Here is a 17044-nt window from a genome sequence, read left to right as displayed (position 1 = left end):
AGCTCGCTGTCAAAAGCTTTGCGAGGAGTGTGTGTGAACAGGTATATCACCAGATAGAACTAAAGTTAGCATTTTTGAACCAATCACGTACGCCTATCACCAGTCCGAAAACAACGGAGGTGACCAGTGTCAAGGACATGAAATAAATACAAGGAAAAGTAAATCAACACAGCCGCGATTTTTATTTATAAACTAACGTACACTTTGAAATTACTCCTGGATACTCAGCTGGCGACTGACAATCCGACCGTTGTCCAGAAACGCCTGGACAAGGTCGATATAATACAATGGGTCTGTGCCGATCTTGGCCATGCTGTTCAACAGCTCGACCGTGTCCAGTTCCAGCTCCACCTCGTGCTTCACAGATCCGTTTTCCTTGACCTTGGTCATGTCGATCTTGGTGAACGTGGCCAGATGCGAGTAGCTCACGCGGTCCTTGTCGCGACGCAGCTCCACGCGTTTCTGGAAGCTCTCGAACCCGGCGTCGTTCATCTCGTACGGCAATTCCAACGACATCGACAGCCGCAGGTCGTACAGCGAGTTCGGTAAATAGATCACCAGATCTGCCACGCGGTGCTTATGAATACTCGACATGCGTCTCTGCGTCTTCACATCCACGGAAACACGGCCAGTAGTTGGTTTCTCGTCCCTTTTTCTCTCATAAGCAATCAGGTCCACACAGTGCGAGTTCTCCACCACAAACTTGTTCGCCTTGTGGTTGGGTTTCTCGTGCGACAGCTTCCCCAAATACGCACGAAGGTCGTGGAACTGTTGGGCAGGCACACCGGACCGGAAATAGCAGTCTGTCTGGAAAAAATCAACGTTCAAAATTGTCTCGCTATTCACCGGTAGCCGCAACCTTCTGTCCTTGACTTTGTCCCAAATATGGCCAACTTTCAGCTCGAGCTCCAAATACTTGTCGATAGACCCCATCGACTTGTACTCGTGGCGCGTTCCCTCGATGTTGGCCCATATCCACTCGGTAACCACCTTGTTGAAGTCGTTTCTAGGTATCGTTCCCGAGATCGACGCAACACTCAGTTTTGTGGCAGCTGTGGCCATTGCCGGTTTACGCACGCTCTTCCGTACGGTGGGAATGTAGTCCTTTGCCCAGGTTGGCTTTTCTGTGTACCGTCTTGGCTTGCGGGAGGGAGGTTTGTTTTCCTTGTGGCCCTCAATCGGGCTCAGTTGTTCTGGAGCGGGCTGTTTGCGCGACCGGACCTCTGCAAAGGGAGAACCCACCTCGCTGGAGGTCGCAGATGACTTTCTTCTCGTCAAGCTCACCGTCTTGTGCCCGTTCATGTCCACGTCCTCGTCGTTGGTCAGATGTGTGATGCTACTCCGCTGCCGAATTGCGGAGTCGTCCGCATTGACAAGGTCGTGAATCGACATACGTGGTTGAGAGTTCGACCGGCTCATGTCAGGAGCGGGTCTTTCCTCCGATGAAATCAGATTCTTCAAGTCCATAGCTCAACTATACAAATGATTATTTTGGTTAATTTTTTGCAATGCTAAAATATCGACGCGCCGATCGGCTAGAAGCTGTGGATATGGTTGACGATAAGACAATTCCTTGCCTTTTCAACGTCGGCCAAGTCCGCTACTTTGCCAACACCAGTGCTCTCCACAAAGTTGCCCTGGTAGTCAACTATAGTCACGTTGTCCTCGGCGGTCTCCTTGAAACAGGTCTCTATCTTTTGGAAGTACTCGCTGGAAAATAGCTGTTTTAAAGTCATTCGAGTCTCGACGGCAGGATCGCACAGCCGCCAGAACAGCCGCACTAGTTGCGGATGCGGAAACTCCTGAGACAGTTCGCCCTTGTTGGGCACTTTTAAAACGTCGTCTTTTGAAAAAGAAGGGTTCAAGTCGCGATAAAGCTTGTGGTTGTGCTCGTATTCCAAATAATCTTTATCCAAAGGCTGTGCCTCTTTGAAAGGAACACGGCCCTTCAAAATCACAAATAGCATGATCCCCAACGACCACAGGTCCGCCTTGAACGGGTCGTAGCTGCCCTTTGTGTTACGGAGTCGTGTAATCTCCGGACTCTGGTACGGCGGAGTACCTTGGATGACATCGCTCAGCCGCACGCCAGACTCGAAATGCCCCGGTTGCAGGTGTCCAAAGTCTCCACAGCCGAAATCTGTGATTTTGAGCACGCCCTGCTCGACAAGAATGTTTGCCGGTTTGAGGTCGAGATGCACAACATCGTGGATGTGCAAGTGGTAAAGTCCGAACACGATCTGTTTGAAATAACAGAGTTTTTCATTTAGCGGGATATTATGCCATCGACCTTGGCGCAAAATTGAGAGCAGGTCGCCATGGTAGTAGTCCATAACCATCCCCCACGTCCGGGACAGAATGACCGGCAACCGAACCAGCTCGTAAACAGTGGCCACGTGAACATGCGTGAGGTTCTTGGTTATAATAAACTCGCGAGACACCCGTTTGTAGTATGTGGTCGCAGCTTCTTCCTTGAACACATTGAAGATCTTCAATGCCACAAGCTTCTTATCCGGGATGCGCTGGACCTTCCGGATAGATGCAGACCCGCCTTCGCCAATAAAACTGCTCGATTCGGTCAATTGGTATAATTGCTCCAAATCTTCTATTGTAACCCGAAACGGCTCGGGAACGTGCTTGGCAGGCGATTCTGTGGGATATGGCAGGGTAGTATGTTTTTCTTCCGAGCTGGGCTCTCGCTTTTCAATAAGGTCCTCAAATACGGCGTGATTGTTGTTGATTCCATACGGGTTGTACACTATGGCATGTGTAGCATTGTGTCGGGGTATCGATAAAGCCGGTGCGTCGGAGTTAAGAGTGCTGAGCGCGGGGGCTGACTGGGTGTGGTTGCGGCTGATGGATAACCGATGCTTGATCTTCTTTAAGATGCTTTTGTTAGATTTGGACTCCATTAACTCATAGAACAAAGATTAAAAAGGAATATCAGGCCGCGTGTGGGATGATAAATGGGCCTGACGAAAAGGCTCGGTATAACCTCAGGAACGCTTTTTACAAGAAATTTAGCACCGTGGCGCAGTGGAAGCGCGCAGGGCTCATAACCCTGATGTCGTTGGATCGAAACCAACCGGTGCTACGTTTTTTTTTTTTATCGTATAAGATGCACTAGTGTTATTTCTGAAATAGACGGAATATATAGGGTAGAGTCCATTTTTTGGACCACGAGTCCTTCCACACAATGCCGATATTGTCAAACTTTGTCTCTGAAAGAGTGTAGAAGTTCACAATTCCGTTGTCCGCTACTGCCACCAGTAGCGGTGTGGACTCTGAGAATCTGGCTTTCAAGTCCCTGATATCAGGGAATGCACTCGACGCGCGCACAAAAGCTAGCTGGTAATGAGGCGGAGGAGGCGAACTTTTACGGAACCCTTTGGTAGGTTTCCACACATTGTAGATCGGGACCAGTTGTGAGTTTTTAGCTGGCTCAATGCGCTTTGGAGTCAACAGGCCATGCAAAAAGGCGAAAATCGACCTAAATGGGAAGAACTTGAACGCAAAGCCATTAATCAGAGAAAGAATTGTCGAAAACACTCCTCGCGGTGATGGATTGTCCGTATTCTCCAATTCTGATTGATCTTTCTTCATGACGATATAGCCGTTTCGCTTTAGCGTGGAGTACACCAGTAGTTGGTCGAGCTGCTGAGCCGATCTGATAAGATCTCCATACACCTGCTGAAGAGACAAGATGGGCTGATCAGGACCATGTTTGGCGATACAAGTCCCTCGTTCTATCAAATACACTGCTTCCTCGAAAGTAAGGTGACAGCGTCCGGATTTGTCGATTTTGCCCATGGTTTCAAGATATTTGCCTCTGGGAGTGTCTATGTAGCACTCTGAACCTATGATGATAGTGCTGTGTGTCAGTTTCTCGGGCGTGGAGAGAAATCCTCTGGGTTGCGATAGGGCGTGGTACATGATGTTCCGTTGGTATTGGAGCGCATCGTGGTCGTACTCAGACGGCCGTGCTCCGTCAAGGATAGGCTCAAAGCTCTTGGACCCTCGCTTGATCGCAAAAGATGCCAGCTGGGTCCAATCCTGGCCCTCTTCCAATTCCCCCAGAGAAGCCATCAAATTTTAGAAAATATACTAGCACCCTCGCACCTTTTCTGCAATTAATTTTCTCTATTTTAGATCAATCATGAGTGTGACTTATTCGACGGTATCAATTTCAATTTTGGAGGACATGTTGTGCGAGATCACCGGCGAAATCATCAGCAGGTCCATTTTGGAAGAAAAGCTGTTACGCCAGCAGTTTGGGCCGGTGCAACAGCAGGTGTTTGCGGACGAGGGGGAGACTACAGTGGGAACACTGAAGAAATTACGGCAAACAGCAGGGAACTCGGACAACAGCTCTACAAACTCGTCGGCGCTGGGAACACCACAGCCGGGAGAGAACGGATCGGCTGTGGATGTGGGAAGAGTCAATTTTGTGCGCAACGGCAAAGATATCTTTGGGAAAAACACTGCCTCGGGAGACAGCTATTTCCAGTGCCTGAACTGCGACCGAAAGATCGCCGGAGGTCGGTTTGCGGCACACATCGACAAGTGTCTGGGAGGCAGGGTAAGAAAGTAAGGGGAACAAGCATAAATTACATCATTTCAACGGTTCTCGATTCAAGGTTTGCAAGTGGTTTAACCCGAATAGGCATTAATTGCGCAAACGGCTGCACGGTTGTCAAGGCCGTTCGATTAAAGATCGAGGCTCAAGCGTCATGCTAATGGACAAGTTGCAAGGAGCTCGCTTACAAACAATAGGACAAATACCGGTTCTTTGCGCACGGTGCTAATTTTTACGGCAAGACAATCTGATCTTGCAGTTGCGTCTGGCTGGCCCGCGCAAAAGAAAAAAACTGATCAGATTGAAGCTGCAGCTACCAGAGCCAAGACGAAAAAAGTTCAGATGTAGCCAATAGAAAGCCTGGACGCTGGCTACATTTGGAAGCAGCTGAAAAACATGCGTCGACCGAGGAAGCAAGATTCCGATGTCTGAGATGCAACCTGAGGGTCCCAACCAGATCCAAGGGCCTGTTTTGCGGGCCATTTCAACCGCAAAATGGTTCTTTTCACTGCCTAAACTGTCTGCTTCGTGGTGTAGGGATGCATGGCCTTTTCCTGCTAAATTTTTCGCAGGGCCCTCCCGACGCGGTTTGTTTCAGAGTATTTGGAAATTTCCGAATCCAGCCACCCCGAAACCAAAAAAAAAAATCATTCCGTGCCGGCTTATAAGTCAATACACGACCCGTGCTTAGAGTGCATCCCTTTTGAGAAACAACTTTGAAGCTAAGCCAAAGTTCTGAACCTGTTACAACTACCTCTGTTCTTCCGTGAAAAAGTTCTCACTCCTTAACTTTCACTGTGTCAAGTCTGGTATTCATTCCTTTTCAAATCTCCGGACTATGCTATTCAACAGAGCCACGTTACTTACCGTGTTTTCAGCCATCTGGACAACTGCGCACGCTGGTTGCTCCAATGTTGGCGGAAACTATTACTGTTCTGAAACCAACGCTGTTATCTATGAGGGAATCGGCTACTCTGGTTCCTACTCTGATGTGACCGACATGGACGAGTCTTCGTGTTCGTGTTCTTCAGAGTCGACCTCCTTTTCGGGCTCTTTGTCTCCTCTCGACGAAGAGCTTTCCGTTCACTTTAGAGGTCCTTTGAAGTTGCTCCAGTTCGGTGTTTACTACCCATCTTCCTCTTCGTCCTCCAAGAAGGTCAAGAGAGAGGAGGAGGAGGACTGCGAGACCACCATCCACGCTCACCACAACCACAGAAGAGCTGTTGAGTATGTTGCTGTCACAGCCACCGTTTACGTTGACCAGAACGGAAAGACCATCACCGACGGTGACAGTCCATCCACTGCTGAGGCCAAGGTGATAACTAGCAGCAGCGCTTCGTCTGCTACCGGCCAAGCCTCTCCAACCAGCTCGGCCGAGAGCAACGACGACGAGGACGACAACTCTTCCAGCTCCGCCACCTCCAGCTCTTCCTCTTCGAGCTCCAGTACCAGCTCCGAGTCCGAGGCCACCTCTTCCTCTTCTTCGTCCTCCTCTTCGGGTGCATGGAGCAGATCCTCTTACTTCCAACCTGGCTCCATCACCAACGTCACTTTCCTCAACCACCAAGGAGGAACTGCTGGTTCCGGAACCTGGTCTTCCTGTTTCGGTAACTCTCTGTCCTACTGTGACTCTGACGGAAAGTCTGGTGCTTCTTCCAGCACTGCCTTGGACGAGGTCACCATCGACTCCAACGTTGAGTACATCATCATGTCTGGTTCTGACTGTTCTGACGACTCTGTTGGAGACTGTGGCTACACTAGATCTGACATCCCTGCTTACCACGGTTTTGCAGGTAACACCAAGATCTTTGTGTTCGAGTTCGAGATGCCTACTGCCACCGACTCCTCGAGCACCAACTACGACATGCCTGCTATTTGGTTGTTGAACGCTAAAATCCCTAGAACTTTGCAATACGGAGACTCCTCGTGCTCTTGTTGGTCTACTGGTTGCGGTGAGCTTGATTTGTTCGAGATCCTTTCTTCTGGCTCCGACAAGTTGATTTCCCACTTGCACGATGGCCAAGGTGACAACGGCTCTTCCTCTGGTGGAGGAGGATCCCAGGACTACTTTGCTAGACCAACCAGCGGGTCCATGAAGGCTGCTGCTGTGTTTGACAACGGCGAAATCCACATCGTCCAATTGGACGACGACACCGACTTCGGCAGCTCTCTCGACTCCGACACTGTTTCTAGCTGGTTGTCGCAATCCGGATCCACTGCATCCGTGTGATAGTATTATATAGGACATTTAGTAACGCTTGCCTTTCGCAAATCTGACTGTAGTGCTACCGCGTCGATCGTCTTAAATATTTGGCTACCTTTTTTAATGGGCAACTAATTGGGGGATTAATATATACCGTGTATTATTTACGCTATGACCAGTTTCCTAAAAGATTCGTCCGCGTTTCGTTCGCGTTTGGCTGCGTTCAAGCTTGAACAGAACAACAGAGTTCAGCCCGACCTCTCAGATACCACGCTTTGCAACGATTCCAGTATGATTGAAGAGGGAGACAAGGATAATGTTTTCGTTGCAAGGGCCACTAAGGGGGACGATATCTTGCCTGACACTCCAGCAAAGCCTCAACGGAAACGGAGACGCGTTGAAACACAAACGTCGGTGGAACACTTGCTCAGCACGATCTCGCATCTCAACACCACCGTTGAGAGACAGGACGCAGAATTGCAAAAGTCGGAGGCCAAGCTCGCAGAAGCCAACGGGAAGCTGGCAGTTTACAAGAAACTAACCAACTCTTTCAAAGACAGGCTTAAGTCGCTGGAATCAGAACTGGTAATTGCAGGAAAAGAAGTTGTCCAGGGCAAGAAGAAATGCAGCGATCTGAGTAGAACAACGTTTGAGGTGTTGAAGGAAACCAGAGAACTACAAATGAAAACGCAAGAAACGGCTCGCCAGTTGCAGTGCCAAACAAAACGGTTCGAATGGCTCAAGTCCAGACACCAGGAGTCTAGTCTGACTATCAGCAGACAGGAAATAGAGATGACGTCGTTAAGATTGAGGTTAGAAGACTCTATTTCGAGGCTGGTGGACGAAAAGCAGAAAAACACAGAACTGACGAATTTGCTCGCATCCAAGGCACACCCCGGCTCTACAGAGAACATCGAGCAGGAAGTGCGCCAGATATATACAATCGGATCCAAGATGGAACAGGGAATGCTGACTGTGGCTCGAAAAATGTCCGACCAGCTGCGGTCGATAATAAATGCTTCAACTTCTGTTCCCCGGCAGCTAGAGGAAATCGAGAAAACTTTGGCCGACGTGGCCGAGGGCCAAAAACAGTCGGGGGACCAAGCGCTGCTCAACTTCAAGCAGACAAAACGGGAGATCGAGTACCAATCTTTGCTGGACGAGTACAATAAGCTAAGCGGCGAGCACAGCGAGTGCGAAAAGAAACATATCCAAGATCAGCAGGAAATCGAAGCTTTAAAACAAATGGTGAATTCGGCACCCAAACCTAGTGCAACAGAAACCGGTACATCTGAACAACCACAGGAGCCCGTCAAGCGCAAACGAGGAAGAAAGAAGAACCCGCTAAAGGTCCTCGGTTAGCTCCTCCAATAGTTCCTGTGGGTCCAGACGATGCATGAACTTGACCGTCTTGTATCCCTCTCTATCAATGTGAAGTACAGGAATGTCATACCGATAGCAATCAAACCATTCCTCGTTACCCTTTGCGGTTATGTCTATTTGCTCAAGTTTCACTTTGGATGACAAATCTGATGCCTTATCGGACTTGAGAACCCGATCCAGGACAGAGTGGGCCTCGTCACAGAGACCGCAGTTGCTTTTCCCAAAGAATGTGAGATTCACCGTCGAAATCGATCGATGACGGACCGGCTTATTCAATGCTACAAGCGTTCGGAAAATCATACTAATTATTTTTATTTCACCATCCAAAATAATCTCTGCCCACAATTCTGAAAATCCTTATTTTGCCAGACTTGAACTCGCCCAATTTGTACGAGTTGGTCTGTATTCCTTTGGAAGATTGCTCAATGACCTTAATTTTGCTTTTTGCAGGATCGAACCCGCTCACAATCGCAGAGTACGGTCTACCGTTGAATCCGAGCTCTGCTGACTTGCTCTTGTGGAACGGTCCGGTCGAATGGCCTTCAAACCGTCCCTTCAACACCACCAATATGTCTCCAGGACGCAGCTGATCCGACTGCAGGATGTCCACGTTGTTTGTGTTTCTGTAAATGGTGGCTCCGAACGTTTTCGAAGCAATAGAAGGCATCACGTCGTGGGGCAGCTGTTTGTATATCCACAAGACAAAGTCCTCTTGCACCTTTGAGGTTCCAATGACCGACGACGCCAGCTGGAAAGCCAGTGCGCCGTACTTCTTGGATGCCTCGACCAGGTATGTTTGGTTGAGTGCAGGCTTTTCGAGCACAGACTCGTTAAACGAAGCCAACTTGGCTGGATGGGCAGTGTCGTAAGACAGCTCCCAAACCCTGGTTGAGTAGTCTGGGTTCACAATATAATAGTCCAAATACACCAGCTTTCTGCCGTTTCTCTTGTTGATGTGATGCGAGTCCACCTCGTAGTACACGTCCTTCGAAGACAGCTCTTGGGGCAGGTCCTTGGTGAGCCACCAATGGGTGGACGAATGCTGTACCTCAGAGAGATCCAAACTTGGCTTGCGTGCGGAATGGATTGTTGATCCCGTGGTGGCAGCCTGGATGCCGGCTGCTGGGGGAGGAGGAGGCGGTGGGTGGTGAACTGGGCCGGTGCTGTGGTGCTCGAGAGTGGAGGTCGTCAAGGTGCGTGGGGCAGATGGAGCGATTGGCGACGTTGGAACTGGCGGAGCAGGTCTGACAGCTGGCGGTGGAGGAGGAGGAGCTGCAGTCATTGGAGAAGCAGGAGTCGTCGGTGCCTTGGTGATAGGGTGGGAAGGAAGCGGCGGTGGAACTTGGTGTGGCACTGCCGGAGATTCCAGGGTTCGGTCGGCCTGCGCAATGTCGGTGTCGTCATCAGCCTCGTACCCGGTCACGACTTCCTCGCTGGAATCGGTCATGGCTGCAGGAGCCACTGGAGGAGCGGTTGGAACAGGCACGGACGGAACAGCACCTGGCACGGGAACGGGAGGTGCGTGTGGCAGCGGTGGATTCGAAAGTGCAGTCTTGGGCGACGCGGTGGAGACAGACTTGTAGTCCTCGTCGATGTCGGACTCAGACGACAAGTCTGCCGACTCCAGTGGCTCTGTCAGCTGCGCTGAGGGGTGGCTCGTTGGCACAGGCGGCACTGCAGGAACAGCAGGAGCTGTTGGGGTCTTTGGAGTGTCTGGAACGGCTGGAGCAGATGGAACAGGAGGAACACCCGGAACAGGAGGCAGGGAAGCGGTCGGCTTATGTTCGGACCTTGGGGCCGCTGGCTCCTCTTCGTGCTCATCCTCAGAGTCAACAGCCTGCGATTTGGTCAGATCGACCACCTCTGGCTCGTATTTCGACTGGTCGTCAGTTTCTTCGTCCTTTAACTCTGTTAGCTCCTCGTGCTGTGGCTCGACAGATTTGCCTGTAGCAGTTGGGAAAATAGGGATAGGAGCAGCTCTAGGAACAGACTCTGGTTCTTCAACCTCTTTCTGTTTCTCCTTCTTCTTAGTCTTTTCCTTAACAGGCATTGGTGCGCCAAAACCCATCATACCCACCATTCCCATTCCACCAGACAGTTTGGCCATTCTTTCACGTAGCTGCCGTCTCTTGACTTCCTCCTCATCCTCTTCATCGTCATCGTCATCGTCGTCATCGTCCTCCTCCTCGGGAACCTTTTCTGTTTCTTCCTCTTCTTCGTCTGTGTGTTGGTGTTGCTCGCTCTCGACAGGAGCAGACTCGTCGTTCTGGTCTCCAGTAACGGCCTCCTTTAGCTCGTGCTCCTTCTCCTTTTCTCTCTCCTCGCGTTTCTTCTTCTTCTCCTCTTTGCGCTTGAGCAATGCCTCTGCAGCGGCCTGTTCTTCTCGCTGCCGCTCTTCCAGCAGCTTCAGTCTCTCCTTTAGGGTCAAACGGGGAGCTGACTCCTCCGGAGATGAGGGCTCAGCAGCATTGACCACAGACGACGCAACAGGAGACTCCTCCACGGGCTTTTCTGGCTCGTGCTTGCTCTCGCGTCGCTCGACAGCAGGAACATAAGACGAGTGAGGACTGGCAGCAATAAAGGGCTTTTTGGTAAAGTCGGTATCGGCAACGGTCTGGCCAGGCAGCGGCGGAGCAGACGTTACGTTGAAACTTTGAAGCTTGTGTTTGAAATCGGAACCTGACGATTGTTCCACCAAGGACTCCTTGGGCGATTCCTTTGGCGATTCTTCTGGCTGCTTAGCCACACTCTCTATCGACTTTTTAGGGGTCTCGGCAATTTCTGCAGGGCCAGCCGATGAGGAACTTTTCGGCTCGACTGGGGATTGCGGCTGGCGATCAATTGGCTCTGTGTCCGGCTCCTTCTCAACAAAAGCCTTGGGGAAATAGCCCGACAACAGCTCGCCACCTGCTTTGTACGTGCCAAACAACCACTCGTCGTCGACCTCCTCTGTGACGGTAATTGACTGGCCCGCACTGAACGCGAGGTCATCAGACGCATTTTCCGCCTCCGGCGTGTATGGGAACTTCGAAATCACTGAGTACGGAACAGACATATACAATTCGCTATCATTTTTTTGGGAACCCAAAATAATTAACTCCCCACGGCCAAGCTAGCACGTGACCTAAGATCACATGCTGCGCAGCAGCAGGGAATTGATGCTCCTTTATTTACGCGTATTTTTTTTCCTTGATCCAATCCATGTCTGGTTCGCCACAGAGACGCACAAAGCGGATAAAACCCAGCAGGAACAGTGAAAACAGTCGCTATCTGGACACGCTTGGGTTTACGGAGCCGCTGGCCCGAGATAAGGCCGTCTTCAGGTCGGTCAAGCCGTCCACCGAGTCTGTGCCTTTGCAACGGAAGGACCCCAATATCTGCTCGTCCACCAACTCAGACATCCAATTAAGCATCAAGACGCCAGATCGCAAGGGATCGAAGATGAACAGCGAGTTACACCATCCAAGCAGCGACGACAACATCTTCTGGGCACTCACTCCTAGCATCAAGAAGAACAAGGACAATTCCACCACCACCTCTGGCTGTGACAGTTTTGATCAGGGAGACGTTCTGTCGTCACCCATCCATGAGGCGCTGACCGGAATGCAGCTCTTGGACCCAAAACTTAAGAGTTTACTGGAAAAGTATGACATGTCAAACGATGCAGAGAGAACTCCCAGTCTAGCAAGATCGGTGTCTGATCCGCACTCGTTGGTGCACAAGAGCTGTGTTGCGATTGCAGACACGCCGATAATTGCCAAGAAACAGACGTTGAGCGAAAGCATGCAGCAGAGTATCAGCAAATTGAAGGCATCCAAGAGACTGGTCAATGGAGCAGGGTTTGGGTCTCCCAGTGAGGCTCCCACACAGAGCGTTTCGCAGATGCTCACGATGATCGGCAAGACTATCAGGGAGGAGACACAGACAGAGCTACAGGAAGAGTCGCAGCAGCAGTCGGTCGAGGTCGATTACTTGCTGGACGATCTATCTGACGAGTTTAGCGATGTTGACATGGAGGAACTTGACCAATTGTCGAATCTGAAACGAACCGAGCGCGCGACAGCAGAGCCAGAAGAGAAACATGAAGACGTGTCAGCGGAGCCTGAAGAGACGGTGGAGGCAGTGGTTGCTGCTAAATGCACACAGGCATCCACGTCGTTTGACACTTCTGACGATTTTAGCGATAACGGGGACGAGATTTTTGCTTCGAGCAAAGATTCCAGCGCGATTCCTCAATTCAAAGATATGAAGCTGGAGAACGATAACCAGCAGGCGTTCGAAGTGGTGGAGAACCCGCTGACTGCGGAGATTCACAACCCCCGGTGTCACCGGTATCGAATTACAAATGTGGTCAAGAGCAAGTATAAAGGTGGAGAGCAACTGATTCTGAAATGCGAGAACGAGGGATCACAGCCCAAGAACCTTGTTGTGCGAGACCTTTGGACGGAGCTGGAGTACCAAGAAGGTGATATTGTCAACGTTATTGTGGATAGCGTCAATCCGCAGCTGATAGACAAGTCCAACAATATGCTTATATGGAACCCGGATATTCTTTTGTCTGCCACCATGGTTGCTTCCGCGGTCGATTGCAAGCGGAAAGCCGTGCTGTCCAACAAGTTGCAGTCGCTAGGAGAACACTCCACTCCATTGATCCTTGGATCAATTGTGCATCAACTTTTCCAAGCTTGTTTGAAAGATAACGTTATTTCCACAGAATTCATCGATGAATACCTCGAGGAGCTGCTTGACGAGAACCTTGTCCCTATATACAGCATTGGCATTGACCGTTCTGAATTGAAAGGAATTATCCTGGGCCACGTTGACTACATCAAGGAATGGGTGTCCAAATTCACCTCTGCTAACACTTATCGCAACAACGCGCAGATGAAAGTGTCCAACGTTCTTGATATAGAGGAGAATATCTGGTCGCCAATGTTTGGACTGAAAGGTTTGATTGACGTTGTCATCGAGGCGTCTTTGAAAGATGGCAGCAAGGTGGTTGTGCCGATGGAGATCAAAACAGGCAAAGACTACATCTCCAACAGAGCACAAGCTACGTTGTATACGCTCCTGGTGAGCCAAAGATACAATGTGCAGGCCCGATCGCTGGCACTGGTGTACACGAAAATGCGCCAGAGCTACTTCGAGGCGTTGAACGCCAACGACTTGCGGATGCTGGTCAATATCCGCAACCACATTTCGCATTATTTAAGATACGGGGCCATGGACCTGCCTCCATTGAAGAAGCAACCAAGTTGCGAGCGCTGTTTCTCTTTGAACGAATGCATGACATACAACAAGTTGATGGAGAACGGGACGGCGAAGGACAGCGGGATCGAAGAGGAGCTGTACGAGAGCCTCACTGGCCATCTGAACAAGCAGGTGTATCTCGATTTTTTTAGCCATTGGAACAATCTTCTCAGCAAAGAAGAAGGGTTTGTCAACAGTTTCAAGAAAGACCTGTGGTGCTACTCTGCGAGTGTGCGCGAGCAAAAGGGCGGCAAGGCTGCTGGTCATTTGCAGGTGACCCATTTCCAGGAGGTGGAAGTATCCCGGAGCCACACCAAGCGGTATCTTTACACGTTTGAGCGTGACGACACGGTGCATCAGTCGCTGACTGCTACGCAACTGTCGAAACACGACAGAGTGATCGTTTCTGACGAAGAAGGCCAGTTTGGACTGGCGTTCGGGTTTGTGGAGAATGTCCGGCCAGGAATTATTCTGGTGAGCACAGACCGTCGGTTTGTGAACTCCAATGTCAAGATGAGCGATTTTGACGCAAACAGAAATCAGGTGTTCCAGAGCGTGCTCACCAGCGGCTACAGCCAAGAGCTTCCTGCGAAAACGTACAGAATCGACAAGGACGAGATGTTCCATGGACTGAACTTGGCCAGATTCAACTTGTTGAATCTTTTCCTGGCTGAAGGTGACGAAAGAACCAGAAAACTGGTGGTGGATCTCGATCCGCCGCGGTTCAGCAAAACCACCACCATGTCGAGCAACTTCAGCTCAAAGAAGTTCAATCCGGACCAGTTGCAGGCGTTCGATAAGGTGCTGCGTACAGAGGACTACTGTCTGGTGCTGGGCATGCCTGGTACAGGGAAAACTACAGTGACGGCCAGTCTGATCAAATGTCTTGTGGAAAATGGCAAGTCGGTGTTGATTGCTTCCTATACACACTCTGCCGTGGACAACATCCTGGAAAAGCTCGTGGACATCATCGACGAGCCAAAGATCCTAAGAGTCGGAGCGGCCAACAAACTGAGCGAGAAGGTGCGCAAATACTCGCTCTACTCTAAGGACTCCATCTACGCCCTGGACTCGGCAGAAGGGTTCCAGAAAGCGTTCTTCGAACCCAACATCGTGGCCACGACGTGTCTCGGCATCCAGGACACAGTGTTTATTCATAGACAGCACTTTGACTACTGCATCATCGACGAGGCGTCGCAGGTGTCCATGCCGGTGTGTTTGGGCCCGTTGCGGTTCGCAGACAAGTTTGTGCTTGTTGGAGACCATTTCCAGCTGCCACCGTTGGTGCGAAGCCCAGAGGCCAGAGTCGGTGGCATGGATAGGTCGCTGTTCCGCATTTTGAGCGAAAAGTATCCAGAAAGCGTTGTGGAACTGACCCACCAGTACCGCATGAGCGCAGACGTGATGATGCTGTCGAACAGTCTGATCTATGACGGCCGGCTCAAGTGCGGGTCCCTCCAGGTTGCCAACCAGATACTTCCTATCCCGCAATCAGCACGGTTGGAGGAATTCTCAAGCACGATTCCAAAACATCTCCGGTGGATGGATCATGTATTCAAGCCTACAAACCGGGTGGTGTTCCTTAGTCATGACAATGTGCCTGCACAGGAGGTCGCCAACGGAGAAAAAATCGATAACCCTGTGGAAGCGCAACTCATTCTGCAAATCATCAAGTGTCTCGTCTCCAGCGGAGTGGATGCATCATCTATTGGTGTTATGTCGTTCTATCGTGCTCAGCTGAGACATTTCTATCGGGGACTTTCTAATCATCCAGACATCGAGGTTCTGACAGCAGATCAGTTCCAAGGAAGAGACAAGAATTGTATCATTATCTCGCTGGTGAGATCCAACGAGAAAAACGTGGCCGGAGACCTGCTGAGAGAGTGGCGGCGGGTGAATGTGGCGATGACCCGGGCGAAGTCGAAACTGATCATCCTGGGCAGCGAGAAACTCATGAAAACCATCCCGCAGTTTGAAGGATTTATGAACCTCCTTGAAAACAGACGGTGGGTGTACTCGCTTCCGCCAGACGCAGACGCAGTGTACCAGGATGCATTCAAAGAATTCATGGCGTCACAGATGAACTCCATGCCATCATCAAATCGCTCAGTGAAAATGAACACTCAATCCAGAGTGATCCAGAAAACCATGGTGCTCAAGAACGTTCTTCAGGAGCTTTCTTGAACGTGCGCTTCCAGTCCCAGTATTCCTGGATTCTCTCCCCTGCATACCAACTATAGTCAAAATCAATTAACGAGATCCCACTTTGAATGCCCGACCAGATCCCCCAGTAGAAACCTGGAAGCCCATAGTAAAGTGAGATTTCGGTGATTAAGTTATCGATGGGGGCTCTATTTTTCTCTGTATTTTCCAACCACAGATAACTAGCACACCATTCTCGCAAAAGCTCGTTCGATTTCGACGCTTGCGGAATCCGTGTTCTGTCGCAGTCGAATCCTTGCCATTCCATGAAGTGATTCGAGATGTCAAACGCTCTTGGTGCCCTGATCATGTACTCGTAGTCTATAAATGAGATCGGGTTGTGCGTGCGATAGTATTCCACGTCGGCAGTTGAAAGACCAGCTTCCAACTTCTCCGAGAGCTCTTCAGAGATGATCACGTTACCGCTCAAAAGGTCGCAATGACATGCAACGAACGGCGACTTATGCTCCACCTCAGACCGTAGCCAGTCCAGCTCTGCCTTTAAAATCGAGCCAAGGGATGCATTTGTGTCTTTGAGTTCGCGGATATCCAGGTTCGAGGCACAGCTCTTGACGATTCCCTCGATCTCCGGTAGTATCTGGATCCAGTTTGAGATGACGGCCCAGAGATCAGAGGACTTGGTTTCCGACTTTGCCCCACGGAACTCGCGACGGAGTGTGGTCAAACACTCCTCTATAGCGTCCACCTGAACCTGCTGGTGCCACTGGCCAAGTTTCGCGGCAATCAGTGGATAAAGCACCTGGTTCGAGAGCTCTTGATACTCCAAAGAACGTCCTTCGATGAACCCGTAAACCAGTCCGTTGCCGAACCGAGCGTGAATCGGCGGAGCGAGGTTGACCGAGTTGATCACCAAATGAGAAACAAACTCTCTGTCTCTGTCGATGATCAAACCAGTTCCGCGGCCATAAGTGCGAACCAGAACTTTTTCATGGAGATCCGTGGCTTTGTTGTACATTGTGCACTCCAACAGCATATTTGTGATTCCGCCAGTGAGATGTTTCACCGAAATGAGCGATTCGCTCTCCCAGTGGGGGAAAATCTTGGCCAGCATCTTCTTGATCTCGTCATGGTTCCCATTATCGGAGGGCTCCACATAGATGCCAGGAAGATACAAGGCATGCGCGGAGTAGGTGTCCAGCAGACTGGGTATCTCTAGCTGGTGATGATCTGGCATGGTCTCCGAGATCGACGACGAAATCGACTGCGACTCCATGTCAGAGCCGGAGTTTGGTTGCGATGCGGTGGTGCTGGCAGCTAAAGACGACATGGTCTTGTTGGCTAGAAATGAATAGTATGGAGACCTCAGGGAGTGTTTGGGCTCTCTATAAGGAAGAAAATGAAGACCGCCATCTGAAATCAGACAATACGCCGACTCGGGACACGAATCCATGGTTCTAAAGACTGTAAAG

The 17044-nt window shown here is 50.4% G+C and overlaps 12 protein-coding genes across 12 annotated transcripts; 5 read left to right on the top strand and 7 right to left on the bottom strand.

Moving 5' to 3' along the window:
- Positions 1–210: 210 nt before the first annotated feature.
- On the bottom strand, positions 211–1467 carry OGAPHI_001411 (uncharacterized protein; the record flags this gene model as incomplete). Its single annotated transcript, XM_046202170.1, has 1 exon — positions 211–1467. The coding sequence occupies one exon, from the start codon at positions 1465–1467 to the stop codon at positions 211–213; it is 1257 nt and encodes a 418-aa protein (XP_046063553.1).
- Positions 1468–1535: 68 nt separating this feature from the next.
- On the bottom strand, positions 1536–2912 carry OGAPHI_001410 (uncharacterized protein; the record flags this gene model as incomplete). The annotated part of the gene is made up of 1 exon (XM_046202169.1): positions 1536–2912. The coding sequence occupies one exon, from the start codon at positions 2910–2912 to the stop codon at positions 1536–1538; it is 1377 nt and encodes a 458-aa protein (XP_046063552.1).
- Positions 2913–3129: 217 nt separating this feature from the next.
- On the bottom strand, positions 3130–4086 carry OGAPHI_001409 (uncharacterized protein; the record flags this gene model as incomplete). Its single annotated transcript, XM_046202168.1, has 1 exon — positions 3130–4086. The coding sequence occupies one exon, from the start codon at positions 4084–4086 to the stop codon at positions 3130–3132; it is 957 nt and encodes a 318-aa protein (XP_046063551.1).
- Positions 4087–4156: 70 nt separating this feature from the next.
- OGAPHI_001408 (uncharacterized protein) lies at positions 4157–4591 on the top strand (the record flags this gene model as incomplete). Its single annotated transcript, XM_046202167.1, has 1 exon — positions 4157–4591. The coding sequence occupies one exon, from the start codon at positions 4157–4159 to the stop codon at positions 4589–4591; it is 435 nt and encodes a 144-aa protein (XP_046063550.1).
- Positions 4592–5414: 823 nt separating this feature from the next.
- On the top strand, positions 5415–6806 carry OGAPHI_001407 (uncharacterized protein; the record flags this gene model as incomplete). Its single annotated transcript, XM_046202165.1, has 1 exon — positions 5415–6806. The coding sequence occupies one exon, from the start codon at positions 5415–5417 to the stop codon at positions 6804–6806; it is 1392 nt and encodes a 463-aa protein (XP_046063549.1).
- On the bottom strand, positions 5604–6824 carry OGAPHI_001406 (uncharacterized protein; the record flags this gene model as incomplete). Its single annotated transcript, XM_046202164.1, has 1 exon — positions 5604–6824. The coding sequence occupies one exon, from the start codon at positions 6822–6824 to the stop codon at positions 5604–5606; it is 1221 nt and encodes a 406-aa protein (XP_046063548.1).
- A 126-nt stretch (positions 6825–6950) lies between these two features.
- OGAPHI_001405 (uncharacterized protein) lies at positions 6951–8141 on the top strand (the record flags this gene model as incomplete). The annotated part of the gene is made up of 1 exon (XM_046202163.1): positions 6951–8141. The coding sequence occupies one exon, from the start codon at positions 6951–6953 to the stop codon at positions 8139–8141; it is 1191 nt and encodes a 396-aa protein (XP_046063547.1).
- Positions 8142–8478: 337 nt separating this feature from the next.
- OGAPHI_001403 (uncharacterized protein) lies at positions 8479–11217 on the bottom strand (the record flags this gene model as incomplete). The annotated part of the gene is made up of 1 exon (XM_046202161.1): positions 8479–11217. One exon carries the CDS (start codon positions 11215–11217, stop codon positions 8479–8481), a length of 2739 nt encoding a protein of 912 aa, XP_046063545.1.
- Positions 9755–10717, top strand: OGAPHI_001404 (uncharacterized protein; the record flags this gene model as incomplete). Its single annotated transcript, XM_046202162.1, has 1 exon — positions 9755–10717. The coding sequence occupies one exon, from the start codon at positions 9755–9757 to the stop codon at positions 10715–10717; it is 963 nt and encodes a 320-aa protein (XP_046063546.1).
- Positions 11218–11363: 146 nt separating the features above from the next.
- Positions 11364–15596, top strand: OGAPHI_001401 (uncharacterized protein; the record flags this gene model as incomplete). Its single annotated transcript, XM_046202159.1, has 1 exon — positions 11364–15596. The coding sequence occupies one exon, from the start codon at positions 11364–11366 to the stop codon at positions 15594–15596; it is 4233 nt and encodes a 1410-aa protein (XP_046063543.1).
- On the bottom strand, positions 12822–15002 carry OGAPHI_001402 (uncharacterized protein; the record flags this gene model as incomplete). Its single annotated transcript, XM_046202160.1, has 4 exons — positions 12822–13229; positions 13515–14120; positions 14457–14839; positions 14978–15002. 4 exons carry the CDS (start codon positions 15000–15002, stop codon positions 12822–12824), a joined length of 1422 nt encoding a protein of 473 aa, XP_046063544.1.
- On the bottom strand, positions 15568–17025 carry OGAPHI_001400 (uncharacterized protein; the record flags this gene model as incomplete). The annotated part of the gene is made up of 1 exon (XM_046202158.1): positions 15568–17025. The coding sequence occupies one exon, from the start codon at positions 17023–17025 to the stop codon at positions 15568–15570; it is 1458 nt and encodes a 485-aa protein (XP_046063542.1).
- Positions 17026–17044: the final 19 nt, after the last annotated feature.

This window comes from Ogataea philodendri (assembly GCF_020536065.1).
Source record: "Ogataea philodendri strain CBS6075 chromosome Unknown scaffold11, whole genome shotgun sequence".
NCBI lineage: Eukaryota > Fungi > Ascomycota > Pichiomycetes > Pichiales > Pichiaceae > Ogataea > Ogataea philodendri.
This window is presented reverse-complemented; position numbering and strand designations above follow the sequence as displayed.